Source organism: Manis pentadactyla, chromosome 7, assembly GCF_030020395.1.
Source record: "Manis pentadactyla isolate mManPen7 chromosome 7, mManPen7.hap1, whole genome shotgun sequence".
Taxonomy (NCBI): domain Eukaryota; kingdom Metazoa; phylum Chordata; class Mammalia; order Pholidota; family Manidae; genus Manis; species Manis pentadactyla.
In genome coordinates, this window is record NC_080025.1 from 56,175,857 (window position 1) to 56,191,216 (window position 15,360).

A 15,360-nucleotide genomic window follows, 5' to 3' on the forward strand; every position below is an offset into this window, starting at 1 on the left:
TGATTTTATAAAGCTCCCCAAGTTTTTCAATGTGCAGCCAGAGTTGGAATGCACTGTTTTAGAATCCAAGTGTTAATTTATAGGAAATATAGAGATTGGCGGATGCAACCAGCAAAATCTACACTGTGGGAAACTCTACAGGATATATGACCTGGTTTCTTAAACAAAGAATTAAAAGGAATAAAAAGAGAGGAACTATAGGTGAGACTTGGTAATGTATCAACTGATTTTAATATATGGACTATTTATGGGTCCTAAATCAAACAAATCATAAAAAAAATCACAATCAGGCAACTGTGATCACTGATTGTTAATTTTGCAAAGTGTGATAAGAGCACTGTGATTAGATTTTTTTTAAAAAAAGTAGTCTTTACTATTAGAGATTCTTGCTGAAATATTTATGGGTCAAATGATATGATGGTAGTGATTGCTCCAGGATATCTGTAGTATTGGAGGAGGTTTGGCTAGGGATGTAGAAAAACAAGAATGAGTTCTTAAGTGTTAAACCTGGGTGATAGATATGTAGAGGTTCATTATACTATTCTCTTCATGTTATGTATTTGAAATCTTTAATAAGGTTTTTTTTTTTCAAAATCTCACTGAAAATATTTAACACAGAGGAAAGACGTGTGCAAAAAGGAATAAGAAAAACATCAGAAAGTAGAAACACCCAGGACAGCATGGCTTCATGGAGAGTTTCTCTAAGGAAAGAGTGATCAACAGAGATCAAGGAAAGAGCAGAAAAGTGCCCACTGCTTTTGGCAGTCAGAATGATAGCATATCATCACTGAACAAGTTTCAGTAGCATTGTGGCATTGCAGTTGGAAGTCTAGTTGCAACTAGAAGAAGCAAGCAAACGTGTGTAGACAACTATTACAAAGAGTGACAGGGCAGTGGCTACAAGTGAGCCATATGTAGGGTCAGGGGGAAATGCGTTGCCATGTTACTTGTATTTTTGTTTTTTATACTGTGAGAGCATGTTTGAGCATTTATTTTTATTGATGGGAAGCTAAAAATACCAAAGAGAATATAGTCATAGTGGAGATGAGATGGGGTGGGATCAAGTACAGAAACTGAAGGATTGGTCTTCTCCTGTGCAGAAAACTAAAAACTAGAAACATTCATAGGGGAAGAGAGGGTAAGAAGTTGAAGGTATTTTTCTCTGGTGACCTTTACTTTTTCTGTGAGATAATAAGGGTGGTCATCTTCATATTGTAAGTGGATTCAAGGTTAGTTAGGATGTTGGAGGGGAATGTGTATGCTTTATATTCCTGCTAAAAGAGAAGGTTGTAGTTTGTATGTATACCCAGTTGGTACTGGATTCTTTAATCCAGTCTTGCTGCTATTGTGGAAAAAAACAACAAAAAAACTAAGAAACCACCTAGGGATCATTGCCAGATATTTCCAGACATATATTTCACCCTAATTATATATAGTTTGTGCAAGGGGATAATCTTAGGGTTTTTTTCCCTTAGATTCTCCATTTAAAACTTAATATAAGGCTTTGATGGGATTTTCCAAAACTTGGATTTTAATATATGTTCACCTTAAAGAGGGTTTCTCTGAATTTTAAACTGATCTGTTTCCTATTCTTATTTTATCTTTATTAAGTTAAAATTAAATCAAAAGACTCATCCTCAGTAAAATGTATTTATAGTTTTAGTTCATATAAACATTTATTTGCTTTTAATATATGTCTTGGACTATAGGTGTTTGGAACTTAGAAGGAAAATTACTGCTGTGAGTAGTGGAGAAAAACTCATTAACTTGGTGCAAATTGACTTACCCTTATTTTATTCTGGTACTTTGTTTTACTTCTGAACTCTTTCTATAGTTTATTTGGGCTATTTTTTTCCCCAACAATGCTTTATAAACAATTATGTATTTTATATATAACTGATTTTGTTATCGATTAAGAAGGAGTGATATAATCCATTATATGCCAGTATTTCAAGAGAAGGTATTCAGAAGACTGCTGTATGGCCCTTAACATTTGAGTTTTACATAGTTCTTGTTGATGTGAATAATGTATGGTTCATTTTATTGTGGCAGGTAGAGTCTAAGATGCCACTAATGATATTTAAAGGCTTATGTAGTCTCTTCTCCTTGAGTACAGGCAGAACTTGGTTTTAACCTGTAGAACATACAAAGGGAATGTTCCTTATGTGGTTAGGTTACATAAAGACATAACTTCCATCTTGTTGGCGGGCTCTCTCTTATTGCCTACTCTGCCTACAAGCTTTGATGAAATAAGCAGCCATGTTGGAGAAGTCCACTTGGCAAGGAACTAAGATTGACCTCCAGCCAACAACAAGCTAGAAACTGAGGTCCTCAGTCCAGTAACCTGCAAAGAACTGAATCCTGGTGGCAATCATATGAGCCTGGAATCAGATGCTTCCTCAGGTGAACCTTCACATGAGACTCCAGCCATGGCTGACAGCTGGATTGTAGCCTTTAGTGAGACACTGAAGCAGAGGACTCAGCTATGCGTGATGCACAGAAACTGAGATAATAAATGTGTGTTTTTAAATTAGCTGCTACATTTGTGGCAATTTGTTATGTAGCAATAGATATCTAATATAATTGTGAAACAAAATATTTCTGAATTTTCCAAGACATACCAAACCAGTAGATTATTGACCTCCTGTACTTTCATAGTGCTAGATGATTTGGGTGCAAGGTTGATGGTGTATGACAGTGTATTGGAACAAAACAAATTAGGAGAGGAATGAAATAGAAATGGGTAACAGTGTACTTACAAAGGACATACTCAACTTAGCTCTAGAAGCTGACTCCCTCAGGCTAGTATGTCTAAAGAACATGGCAAGTTGTTAAAATAAGAGCAGTATTCTCCAATGGAATAATCTACCTCAGGTCCTTTGCATTTGCTGTTTCTTCTCCCATTTAAATTACTCTTTCCCCAGATATCTAGATGGGTCATATCCTTGCTTCATCCAGAGAGGCCTTCCCTGTCCAAAATACATAAAATAACACTCCCTGTGACCATCTGTTCTCCAACTTTGCTTAATTTTTCTTCAGAGCACTCACTACTGCTTGGCGTTATGTTACATACTGATTTGTTTATTGTCCTTCTTCACTAGAGTATAAGCTCCTTATGGGTAAGAACTTTGCCTGTTATTTTTTCACTACTGAATATGCAGCATTTACAGTAGTACTTGACATATAGTAAATGATCAGCAAATATTTGTTGGATGAATGAATGATTAAATCTTTCCAGGTAGATTGCACAGTGCTTAGTATTTGGCCAGCTGAAGGTTGGTTGGAGTTTTAAGGAGTGTTGCCTGCCTGTGACCATGACCCAAGTCAGTGGCCTAGAGATGAAGCATTCCGTCTTTCCACAGGGAGGTGCTGTAGCAGAAGCAGACATACAGGCCACGATTTGGCACAGCTACTCGAGACTAAGGCAAGAGCAGGGAGTCCTGCAGCTCTGGGACAGAGCAAACATTACGGTTGTCCTCTGAAGCCTTGAACCAAGTGCTCTGGGAGTAGGAGGCAGTTAAGGCTAGGCTATTGGTATCTGGGGAAATTATTTAATTCCAAACCTAGACACTTTTTCCTTCTCTTTTTGCTTCATTTGTTCCTTAAATAATAGAATGCCTAGTGTTATTCCAGATAAAGAAAATACAGAGATAAGTCAAATAATATCACTGCTCTAATTAAACTTGCTTCATAAAGGAGGAAGACAGTCAACATAGACTAATAATTTCTTACAGTGTTCATTGCTATGAAGAAGGAAAATAGGGTGCTGCAATAGAGAAGATAGGAAGAGAGAAAAGGAGCACATACACTATTTCTATCCTTTCATTTCTAGGTGAATTAGCTCTAGGTTTAAGATGGGTCTAAACCTACACTTTTTTTCACTATTATTAAATTTTAAATTCAAGAATAATTGACATACAATATTGTATTAGTGTACAACATACTGATTTGCTATTACATACAAATTACCACAATAACCATTTAAACATACAACACTTATTTGTAAGCTTTAAATGTATTTGATTTAAGTAACTTAGAGCTAGATAATCAATCACATTTACTGAGATACGTAGTCAAAGTTGGGCTATCTGAAACCTTCAGCAGTGGTTTGAAGATAAGATTTCTTGACATTGAGCATACTTTCCACTGAAAAACAAACCTTATTTCATTCTATGATTCAGGAAATATTTATTTAATTCTATTATTCCAGGCACTGTACTGGGTACCAAATATGCATTGAAGAAAACAAGCATTGTCCTTGTCCTCATCAAGTTTACAGTCAAATGGAGAAAACATACTTTAAACAGATATAATTGGAAATTGTGGTAAATCCAAAGAAGGCACAGAACAGATTGTTATGAGAGAATAACCAGAAGAATATGATTTAGATTAGAGGTGTTCAAGAGTGTGCAGGATCTGAGATTTTTGCTCTACTTAAGAAGGCTGGCCTGTCAACGTTTTCTGAATGTTGTCAGAAGACACAGGACTCCTGGTTCAGAGCCAAAGTCCTTTATTACTCACAGCACAACAGGCAGCATGAGTGTCTGCATATTTGTTGGTTACTCATGCCCCCAAGTCTCATGGAGAGACACAATATGGGCCCATGTGGATAAGTATATATGCTGTGAGTTTGCATTGCATGTGAGAACTTCAAGCTTGTAGTAGGCAGTAAGCATGTCTGCTCTTCATGAGCAGGGAGTAGTTATTTCATCTCTCAAGGTTGCTTGCTACAAATACAAACCTGATAAATGGCCTGGATAAAGGGTACTCATGGCTTTGCGTTAATGGCATACCCTGCAAAAACATGTAGGGGCACTCAGGGCCATGGTAGCTTGCTTCTTCACAAGGGGGGGAGGGATTTCAAAGATGTCTCCTATGAGATAATTTTTTAAAAAGCTTTACTGTGGTATAACTGACATACAGTAAGATGAACATTAATTTAAAGTATACAGTGTGTTACCTTGACATATATGTACATCCAGGGAGGCATCGCAGGAATTAATATCAATGAACATATTTATTACCTACAGAAGTTTTCTTGTACCCCTTTGTAATTCCTTTCCGTGCCATCTCCTTTCTCCTTCCCCAGGCAAATGCTGATTTCCTGGAACATTGTACAAATTGAATGATATAGCATGTATTATGTATTCTTATTTGTCTTTAATGCAGCATGATTATATTTAGACTTACCCATATTGTAGTGTGTTCTTAATGCTGAATAGTATTCAATTGTATGGACAAACCAGTTTGTTTATGTATTAGATATTTGGGTTTTTCCCATTTTTTGCTATTATAAATAACAGTGCTTTCAGTGTTGATTTACAAGTCTTCATATGGGCATATACATTTATTTCTATTAGATAAATATCTAGAAGAAGAATGAGTCCACCATATGGTAGGTATATGTTTAACATTTTAAGGCAGTAGCAATCACTTTTGCAAAATGAATATGTAATTTTTCCTTTCCACAAACAGCGTACTAGAGTTCTAATTCCTCTGTCCTTACCAACATTTAATTTTTTAAAAAATTTTTTATTACGGTATGATTGATATACACTCTTATGAAGATTTCACATGAAAAAACAATGTGGTTACTACATTTACCCATATTATCAAGTCCCCACCCATACCCCAGTGCAGTCACTGTCCATCAGTGCAGCAAGTTGCCAGAGATCCACCATGTCCCTTCTCTGTGATACACTGTTCTCCCCATGATCCCACACACCATGTGTACTAAACATAATACCCCTCAGTCCCCTTCTCCCGCCCTCCCTCCCCACCCACTCTCCCACACCCCTCCCCTTTGGTAACCACTAGTTCATTCTTGGAGTCTCTGAGTCTGCTGCCGTTTTGTTCCTTCAGTTTTGCTTCATTGTTATACTCCACAAATGAGGGAAATCATTTGGCATTTGTCTTTCTCCGACTGGCTTATTTCACTGAGCATAATGTCCTCCAGCTCCATCCATGTTGTTGCAAATGGTAGGATTTGTTTCTTTGTTATGGCTAAATAGTATTCCATTATATATATGTACCATATCTTCTTTATCCATTCATCTACAGATGGGCACTTAGGTTGCTTCCATATCTTGGCTATTGTAAAAATTGCTGCGATGAACATAGGAGTAAATATGTCTTTTTGAATCTGAGAAGTTGTATTCTTTGGGTAAATTCCAAGAAGTGGGATTCCGGGATGAAATGGTATTTCTATTTTTAGTTTTTTGAGGAACCTCCATGTTGCTTTCCACAATGGCTGAACTAGCTTACATTCCCACCAGAGTGTAGGAGGGTACCCCTCTCTCCACATTTTCGCAAACATTTGTTGTTCTTAGTCTTTTTGATGCTGGCCATCCTTACTGGTGTGAGGTGACATCTCATTGTGGTTTTAATTTTCATTTCCCTGATGATTAGTGATGTGGAGCCTCTTTTTATGTGTCTGTTGGCCATCTGAATTTCTTCTTTGGAGAACTGTCTCTTTAGATACTCTGCCCATTTGTTAATTGGGTTATTTGCTTTTTGGGTGTTGAGGTGTGTAAGTTCTTTATTTATTTTGGGTGTTAACCCCTTGTCGGATATGTCATTTACAAATATATTCTCCCATACTGTAGGATGCCTTTTTGCTCTGCTGATGGTGTCCTTTGCCATACAGAAACTTTTTAGTTTGATATAGTCCCATGATTTCATTTTTTTTTTTTTTGAGAGGGCATCTCTCATATTTATTGATCAAATGGTTGTTAACAGTTAACAACAATAAAATTCTGTACAGGGGACTCAATGCACAATCATTAATCAACCCCAAGCCTAATTCTCATCAGTCTCCAATCTTCTGAAGCACAATGAACAAGTTCTTACATGGTGAACAAATTCTTACATAGTGAATAAGTTCTTACATGGTGAACAGTACAAGGGCTGTCATCACAGAAGCTTTCGGTTTTGATCACGCATTATGAACTACAAACAGGTCGGATATGAATATTCGTTTGATTTTTATACTTGATTTATATGTGAATCCCACATTTCTCCTTTATTATTATTATTATTTTTAATAAAATGCTGAAGTGGTAGGTAGATGCAAGATAAAGGTAGAAAACATAGTTTAGTGCTGTAAGAAAGCAAATGTAGATGATCAGGTGTGTGCTTATAGGCTAAGTATTAATCCAAGCTAGACAAGGGCAACAAAACATCCACGGATGCAGAAGATTTCTCTCAAAACAGGGGGGGGTGAGGTTCTAAGCCTCACCTCTGTTGATCCCCAATTTCTCACCTGATGGCCCCCCTGCGACTGTGCCTGTCTTAGGTTGTTCCTCCCTTGAGGAATCTTACCCGTCTCTGGCTAACCAGTCATCTTCCGGGGCCATACAGGGAAATGTAAAGTTAGTAAGTGAGAGAGAAGCCTTATTGTTTGAAAAGGTTAGCTTTTTACTTCTTTGCAGATTTATGCCCTGTAGCTTCTATGCCCAGCATTTGTCTAGAGGTATCTTTACCACTTGGAAGAATTATGATACTCGGTAAATTCGATATGAGGCACGAATTCTATTTAAGGGTTGTAATTAGGAAGGAAGAAGAAAAGCTATAGAATTAGCAGACGGAAGAAAACATGGGAAGATTGGTTATTTCTTTGACATATCTTCTTGTAGAGTAACTTAAGCATGTATAGGTTATAAACTACTAATTAAATTGCACACACACATTAACATAATAGGAATACAGTTACATATCCAAAGCAGACCTACAATTACCAGCCATCTCCAGTGAAACCAAGAAAACCAGTTAGGCACCCTAAGCATTTGTGAAAACTTATCTATGATATGATGGATATTGTCTAACTGAATTTGAATAGTGTGAGAAAAATCAGACAATTTAAAACAACACATTCCAGTGATTTCATTTTTGCTTTTGTTTCCCTTTCTTGAGGAGATGGGTTCAGGAAGAAGTTGCTCATGTATATATTCAGGAGATGTTCGCCTGTTGTCTTCTAAGAGTTTTATGGTTTCATGACTTACATTCAAGTCTTTAATCCATTTCGAGTTTAGTTTGGTGTATGGGGTTAAACAATAATCCAGTTTCATTCTCTTGCATGTAGCTGTCCAGTTTTGCCAACACCAGCTGTTGAAGAGGCTGTCATTTCCCCATTGTATGTCCATGACTCCTTTATCATATATTAATTGACTGTATATGGTTGGGTTTATATCACAGCTCTCTAGTCTGTTCCATTGATCTATGGGTCTTTTCCTGTGCCAGTACCAAATTGTCTTGATTACTGTGGCTTTGTAGTAGAGCTTGAAGTTGGGGAGCATAATTTCCCCTGCTTTATTCTTCCTTCTCAGGATTGCTTTGGCTATTCGAGGTCTTTTGTGGTTCCATATGAATTTTAGGATGATTTTCTCTAGTTCGTTGAAGAATGCTGTTAGTATTTTGTTAGGAATTGCATTGAATCTATAGATTGCTTTAGGCAGGATGGCCATTTTGACAATATTAATTCTTCCTATCCCTGAGCATGGGATGTATTTCCATTTATTGGTATCTTCTTTAATTTATAGCATTTGGTTTTTTAAGCATAGCAATTCCAACATGTATAAAATCATATCTCATTGTGGCTTTTTTGGATATAACTCCAAAAGCAAAGGCACCAAAACCAAAAATAAACTAAGTGGCACAAACTGAAAAGCTTCTGCACAGCAAAGGAAATCATCCACAAAAATAAAAGGGCAACCTGCTGAATGGGAGAAAGTATTTGCAAGTCATATACCTGACAAGGGATTAATAACTGAAATATGTAAATAACTCATACAGCTCAATAACCATAAAAAACCAAACAATCTGATTAAAAAATGGCAGAGGATCTGAATAAATGTTTTCCCAAAGAAGTCATACAGTTGGCCAATGGGCACATGAAAAAATACACATCACTGGTAATCGTCAGGGAAGTGTAAATCAAAACCACACTGAGGTATCACCTCACACCTGTTATCATGACTAATATCAAAAAGAAATAACAAGTGTTGGCAATGTTTTGGAGAAAAGAGAACCCTTATACACTGCTGTTGGGAATATAAAATGGTGAAGCCACAATTAAAACATTATGGAGATTACTCAAAAAATTAAAAATAAAACAGCAATGAAAATTTTATGTATTTATACAGAATTTTTAAAGATAACTTTCTGTTTTCTCAGTTTTAATCTAAAACTATTTTGGTTAAAGAACGTTCTTTGTATGACTCTAACCTTTTGTATTTATTCAGGTTGTTTATGGCATCAAATATTGTCACTCTTGGTAAATGTTCCATGTGCACTTCAAAATAACATGTACTTTGTTGTTTTAGATGAAGTATTGTCTAAATGTCAATTAAGTAAACTTTGGGTATTATTTGAGTTTTCTATATGTTTGCTGATTTACTATGTACTTGTTTTATTGAGAGAAAGAATTGAAATCTTCAGCTGTCATTATTGATTTGTCTATTATAGGTTAATTTCAAAATACATAGTTCATATATCAAATGCAGTAAATAGTCTGGGAGGAAAGTTACTAACATTTTTAAAAGCCGTATTAGAACACATCTTTGGTTAGTCCTATAGTGTAGGCTATTTGTAGCATCGTCTAAATATATAAAGTAAACTATTAACTGCTACATTTTACTTTATCAGTTATCTAATCTGTTATTGTTTTGCTTGGCAGCATCTATGTTTTTGAAACAGGCATTTGAAGGAGAATACCCTAAATTATTGCGACTTTATAATGACTTATGGAAGCGTCTTCATCAGTACAACCAAAATATTCAAGGAACGTTTAATGCAAGCGGAACTATAGACCTGTATGTTGACCTACAACACATGGAAGATGATACACAAGACATATTCATACCAAAAAAGCCAGATTATGAGTATGTTCATTTAATGAAAACTCTTTGTTGCCATGTTAAGGATTTTGTCCTTTATTTTTATTATAAATTATAAATTGAGAATATGCTAATCTTCTAAATATTTGTAATAATTGTTATCTATTTGTATACCTTAAAAACTTTGCAACATTTTTAACTGAACACTCAAACTTCCTCAATTGAATAACCTGTTTCCTGACTAGAATCCATTTTAAAGTATAACACCACATAGGGTGAATAGAAGCTGTGAGATGAATGTATGTGATCATTATCTTTTAATTGATAATATACCTGCATTTATATCAGATAGCATCATCACTGATGGACTCACATAAATATGGTATAAAAGTAACTGGTGTGTTTAGGAACTATGGGGGATGTAAATCTTATGCTGGGATAGCTTCTCAGTCTTGTAGGAAAAAACTGAGTATAGTCAAAATTAAACCTGAATATCCTCAGAACACTCATAAAGTACAGTTTATGTAGCCGTACCTAGGAACCACACTGGGAAGCATTATACCATCTCAGTAAGTTTAAACCAGATAGCTTTTCCTCCTAAATTGAAAAGTATTACTTTCAAATTTCTATTTGAACACCAGATCTGTTGATTGGGTTATACACTGTCTTTTAACACTGGACTTTTTTTTTGGTATTTTTTATTTTATTTTTTATTTTGGTATCATTAATATACAATCACATGAGCAACGATTCCCCCCAATTATCAAATCCCCACCACATACCCCATTACAGTCACTGTTCATCAGCGTAGTAAGATGCTATAGAGTCATTACTTGTTTTCTCTGTGCTCATAGTGCCTTCCCTGTACCCTCTCCTCCCCCCATGTTATGTGTGCTAATCGTAATGCCCCTTATTCTCCTTCTCCTTCCATTCCCACCCACTCTTCCCAGTCCCTTTCCCTTTGGTAACTAAGTCCATTTTTGGGTTCTGTGAGTCTGCTGCTGTTTTGTTCCTTCAGTTTTTGCTTTGTTCTTATGCTCCACAGATGAGTGAAATCATTTGGTACTTGTCTTTCTCTGCCTGGCTTATTTCACTGAGCATAATACCCTCTAGCTCCATCCATGTTGTAGCAAATGATAGGATTTGTTTTTTCTTATGGCTGAATAATACTCCATTGTGTATATATACCACATCTTCTTTATCCATTCATCTACAGATGGACACTTAGGTTGATTCCATTCTTAGCTATTGTAAATAGTGCTGTGATAAACATAGGGGTGCATATGTCTTTTTGAAACTGGGATCCTGCATTCTTAGGGTAAATTCCTAGGAGTAGAATTCCTGGGTCGAATAGTATTTCTATTTTGAGTTTTTTGAGGAACCTCCATACTGCTTTCCACAATGGCTGAACTAGTTTACATTCCCACCAGCAGTGTAGGAGGGTTCCCCTTTCTCCACAACCTCACCAGCATTTGTTGTTCCTAGTCTTTTCTATGTTGGCCATCCTAACTGGTGTGGGATGATATCTCATTGTGGTTTTATTTGCATTTCTTTGATGATTAGGGATGTGGAGCATCTTTTCAGGTGCCTGTTGGCCACCTGAATTTTTTCTTTGGAGAAGCGTCTGTTCAGATCCTCTGCCCATTTTTTAAAAGGGTTATTTGCTTTTTGGGTGTTGAGGTGTGTAAGTTCTTTATGTATTTTGAATGTTAATGCCTTGTCGAATATATCATTTACAAATATATTCTCCCATACTGTAGGATGCCTTATTGTTCTGCTGATGGTGTCCTTTGCTGTACAGAAGCTTTTTAGCATGATGTACTAAAATTTGTTCATTTTTGCTTTTGCCTCCCTTACCCGGGGAGATATGTTCATGAAGAAGTTGCTCATTTTTATATCCAACAGATTTTTGCCTATGTTGTCTTCTAAGAGTTTTATGGTTTCATGACTTATATTCAGGCCTTTGATCCATTTTGATTTTACTTTTGTAACACTGGAATTTTAATTATTGTGATGAGACTGATGCACAGAACAACAGATTATCACCTACCTTGTAAGAACAATCTTGAATAGATTCATGAGTGCTATTTGTTTCTTTTAAAATTAAAAATACTTGTATTTGAATAGTATCCACTCTAGTAAGGAGTTGTGAGTGGTAAAATATAGAATGTAGAAGTTTTGACTGGCATAGTAAATGGCATGAGAATAAGTTGCAATTATAGAATTAGACCACATTCTTCTCCTTCAGTTACTCTTTTCACGTTAAACATGAAGATTAGATTAGGACTAATGGAAGAGGAGACAAGAAGACTGAACACATATCTGTTTATCTACAAAGATCTGAAATATTAAGTTTTCTTAAAATACATATAAAATAGCTTATTAGTATCACTGTATTTATGGCTTAGTTTTATTTTTAAATCCACATTTTGGCACCTAAAAGCTCTGGAAATATATACATAGCAAATGGGAGTAGTGGTTTTTCTCCAAGAAGTAGAATTTTTATGTTGTATTTTCTGCTTTTATGTTAAATGAGTATATGTTACTTGTGTGTGTCTTCTCTATGAGAAAGTGACATTTGACCTGAGATCTAAATAATGTAAAGAATTCAACCGTGGAAAATTTGGAGTAGGATAATTATAGGCAGAAAGAACAACAAATCTAGAGTTCTTGAGGAAACTAAAATGGGGAGGTTGAGGAATAGAAGGCTGGAACGCAGTGATGAAGAAGGGAGGGGTATAAAATTGGGTCAGAGAGGAAGGGAAATGTAAGATCATGTAGGACTTTATAAGCCGTGATATAGGGTTCAGAGTTTATTCAAATATAGTGGAAACCATTGCTTTTAAAAAGAGGAATGATATGAATTGGTAACATTTCAGAATTAGCAATCTTTTCTTAAGGGGGAGGGCCACCACAGGGAAGAGGAAATGGGAAATGGAAGCCATTTTGTTTATCCAGACTAGAGATGATAATGGCTGGAACTAGGATGAGCAGATGAGATGGTAAGAATTAGATTGTACTGATTCACAAGATATTTTGGAAGTCAAACAAATAGAGTTTGCTGTGATAGATTGTATTTGAGAGGCAAAGAAGAATCAAGGATATCCTTGGACAAGTAGTCCATGTTGTTAAAGTTGTTAGAGTTGTTAAAAGAGTTATTGAATGTGGATCATTTTGGGGAGTCTTCATAATATAGTTGTTTTAAATCATGGGAGTGGAGGAGATTCTATAGGGAAGATACGTATAAAGAGACAAGATAAGTACTCTTGTCTTGATTTATAGATTGGGCAGAGGAGTAGCAGCCTGCAAAGGAGAGTGAGACAGAAAAAAGTGGTGTGAGGTAGGAGGAAAACTCAGGGACTGAGGAACCCAAAGAATGAGTTCATTTAAGTTGGAGGTGGAATAGTTAACTGTGCCACATGATACTGAAAAACAGAAGCTTAGGACTGGGAATTGACTCCTCAGCATAATAAAATAAGATTATAAAAGGCCTAGATGTGAAGTGATAGATACAAAAGCATTATTAAAATTGATTAAAGACAGAATGGGAGAAGATTGACTTCTGGGGCAACAGCACTCCCTCACTTTGTTGACCACTCCCCAAGTGAAACTGTTAAACTATATAAAAAAAAAAAAATTCAGAGCCTCTGGAAATGGTCCTAGAACAAAACAGCAAATGGTAAATTGTCTACTCAAGAAAATCTATGAAAACTCAGTAAGATAGAATTCCATAAGACCTCTGATATTTGAACGAAGACTGTTCCCCTTTCCCTTCTCTCAGCTTAGCAAGGCATAGATTTCACTCCCGACGATGGCAATGAAGGACTCTCTCTGCCCCCAATTGGAGGGCTTTGTAACTGGGAGAAGAAAAGCCTCAGCATTTCTTCTTCTTCTTCTCTCAACTGCCTGTAGCTGAGGTGAAGTCTCAGGCAAATGAGATTAAGAGTTGGGTGCTTCCTTTTTGTGCACAATGCTCACTTAAGAAGTGGAATCTCTATCTTGTTGGGCTTCCTAAAAGTGCTGGGGCCCAAATACACCTGACCCTTACTTTTGAAATAGTGGTTCTAGGCAGCAAAGGCGAGCTGAGAGGACCTCAGGCTGCTGCTCCCCTCCACTGAATTCCTAGAGTGAGCTTACTCAGAGAGAAGCTTACCATTTCTTCTATTCCCAATTTAAGAGCTCTGGCATAAAGATTTTGCGTGAGGGAGAAGCAGGCAGTAAAACAGTTAACTCCTAATTGCCTTCTAAAGTATCTCACTTCATTTGCAATAGAGCCTGGAGAAATTTAAACTTGAGGGCACTCTCAAACACTGTGGAGGTTGTGGTGAAAGACTATGGGGGAGGATATTCATGCATCTAATGAAGATGCAGACTATAGACCAGCTAGCTTTTTGGAGAGATTCAGGGACTCAGACCATTGGGAAGAGCCCTTCAGGGTCAGAACAAATATCAGACATGACCTCAGAAATGATTCTATCAAAGGAGCTGTAATTAGATTGGATTCATTTGTAAAGGAATTTATTTTCCAAGGCATGGTTGAAAAATCTGCTGGCAATTAGTCCAGTTTAACAGCTGAGTATGGTCAGAGAAAGAGGAAAGAGAACTTTGCTAGTACCCCTGTCATCCCAAGGTGACTCTGGGCATACCCAAAGCTGTGCCTCTCTGAGGTGCAACATCAGAGACTTACACTGCTGGGGAGAGATAGATGTCATTAAAATAATCGAGCCAGTCACTAAAGAAGCAAATAACAAGCCCTAGAGGAGGGGAGGACCAGTACCTGGAGCTGTTATAATGTATTAATCTAAAATGTCCAGTTTCCAAAAAAATGATGAGGCACACAAAGAATCATGACTGTATGACCCATACACTGGGGGAAGAAAAGCAAGCAACAGACACTGCCTGTGAAAGGGATCAAATACTGGATCTACGAGAATAAGACTTCAAAGTAGCCATTATAAATATGTTCACAGAACTAAAGGAAAACAGGATTAAATAAGGAATATATGATGACAATGTTGCATCAGATAGAGAATTTCAATTAAAAAGAGAAATTATAAAAAAGAATCAAATAGAAATGCTGGAGTGGAACAGTTCAGTAACTGAAAATTTAAAACTGGTGGGAGTACCACAAGAAGAGAGAGAAAGGGTAAGAAAAAATATTCAAAGAAATAATTGCTGAAAACATCCCAAATTTATTGAAAACAGCAGTCTACACACTCAAAAAGCTTGACAAACTCCAAGTAGATTAACTCATAAAGAGAACAAACAGACATGTCATAGTGAAAAAAGGCTGAAAGTCAAAGACAAGGACAAAGTTTTGAAAACAGCAAGAGAAAAATTCTTAATCACTTATAAGGGCACCCCCTTAAGATTTACAGCTCACTTCTCAGCAGAAACAAAGGAGGCCAGAAAGTAGTGGGCTCAGAGTTTTCAAAGAAGCTGAACAAACAATCCTGTATCTAGTAAAGCTGTCATTTGTAGTGAAGAGAAATACTTTTGTAGATAAACAAAAACTTAAAGAATTTGT

The 15,360-nt window shown here is 36.4% G+C and overlaps 1 protein-coding gene across 1 annotated transcript in view; it reads left to right on the plus strand.

Moving 5' to 3' along the window:
• Positions 1 to 15,360, plus strand: part of COG5 (component of oligomeric golgi complex 5) — a 397,019-nt gene that overhangs the window by 293,424 nt on the left and 88,235 nt on the right. The window contains exon 12 of the mRNA XM_036918977.2: positions 9,674 to 9,878. Coding sequence (XP_036774872.2) covers positions 9,674 to 9,878 — 205 coding nt within the window. The remainder of the gene's footprint in view (positions 1 to 9,673; positions 9,879 to 15,360) is intronic.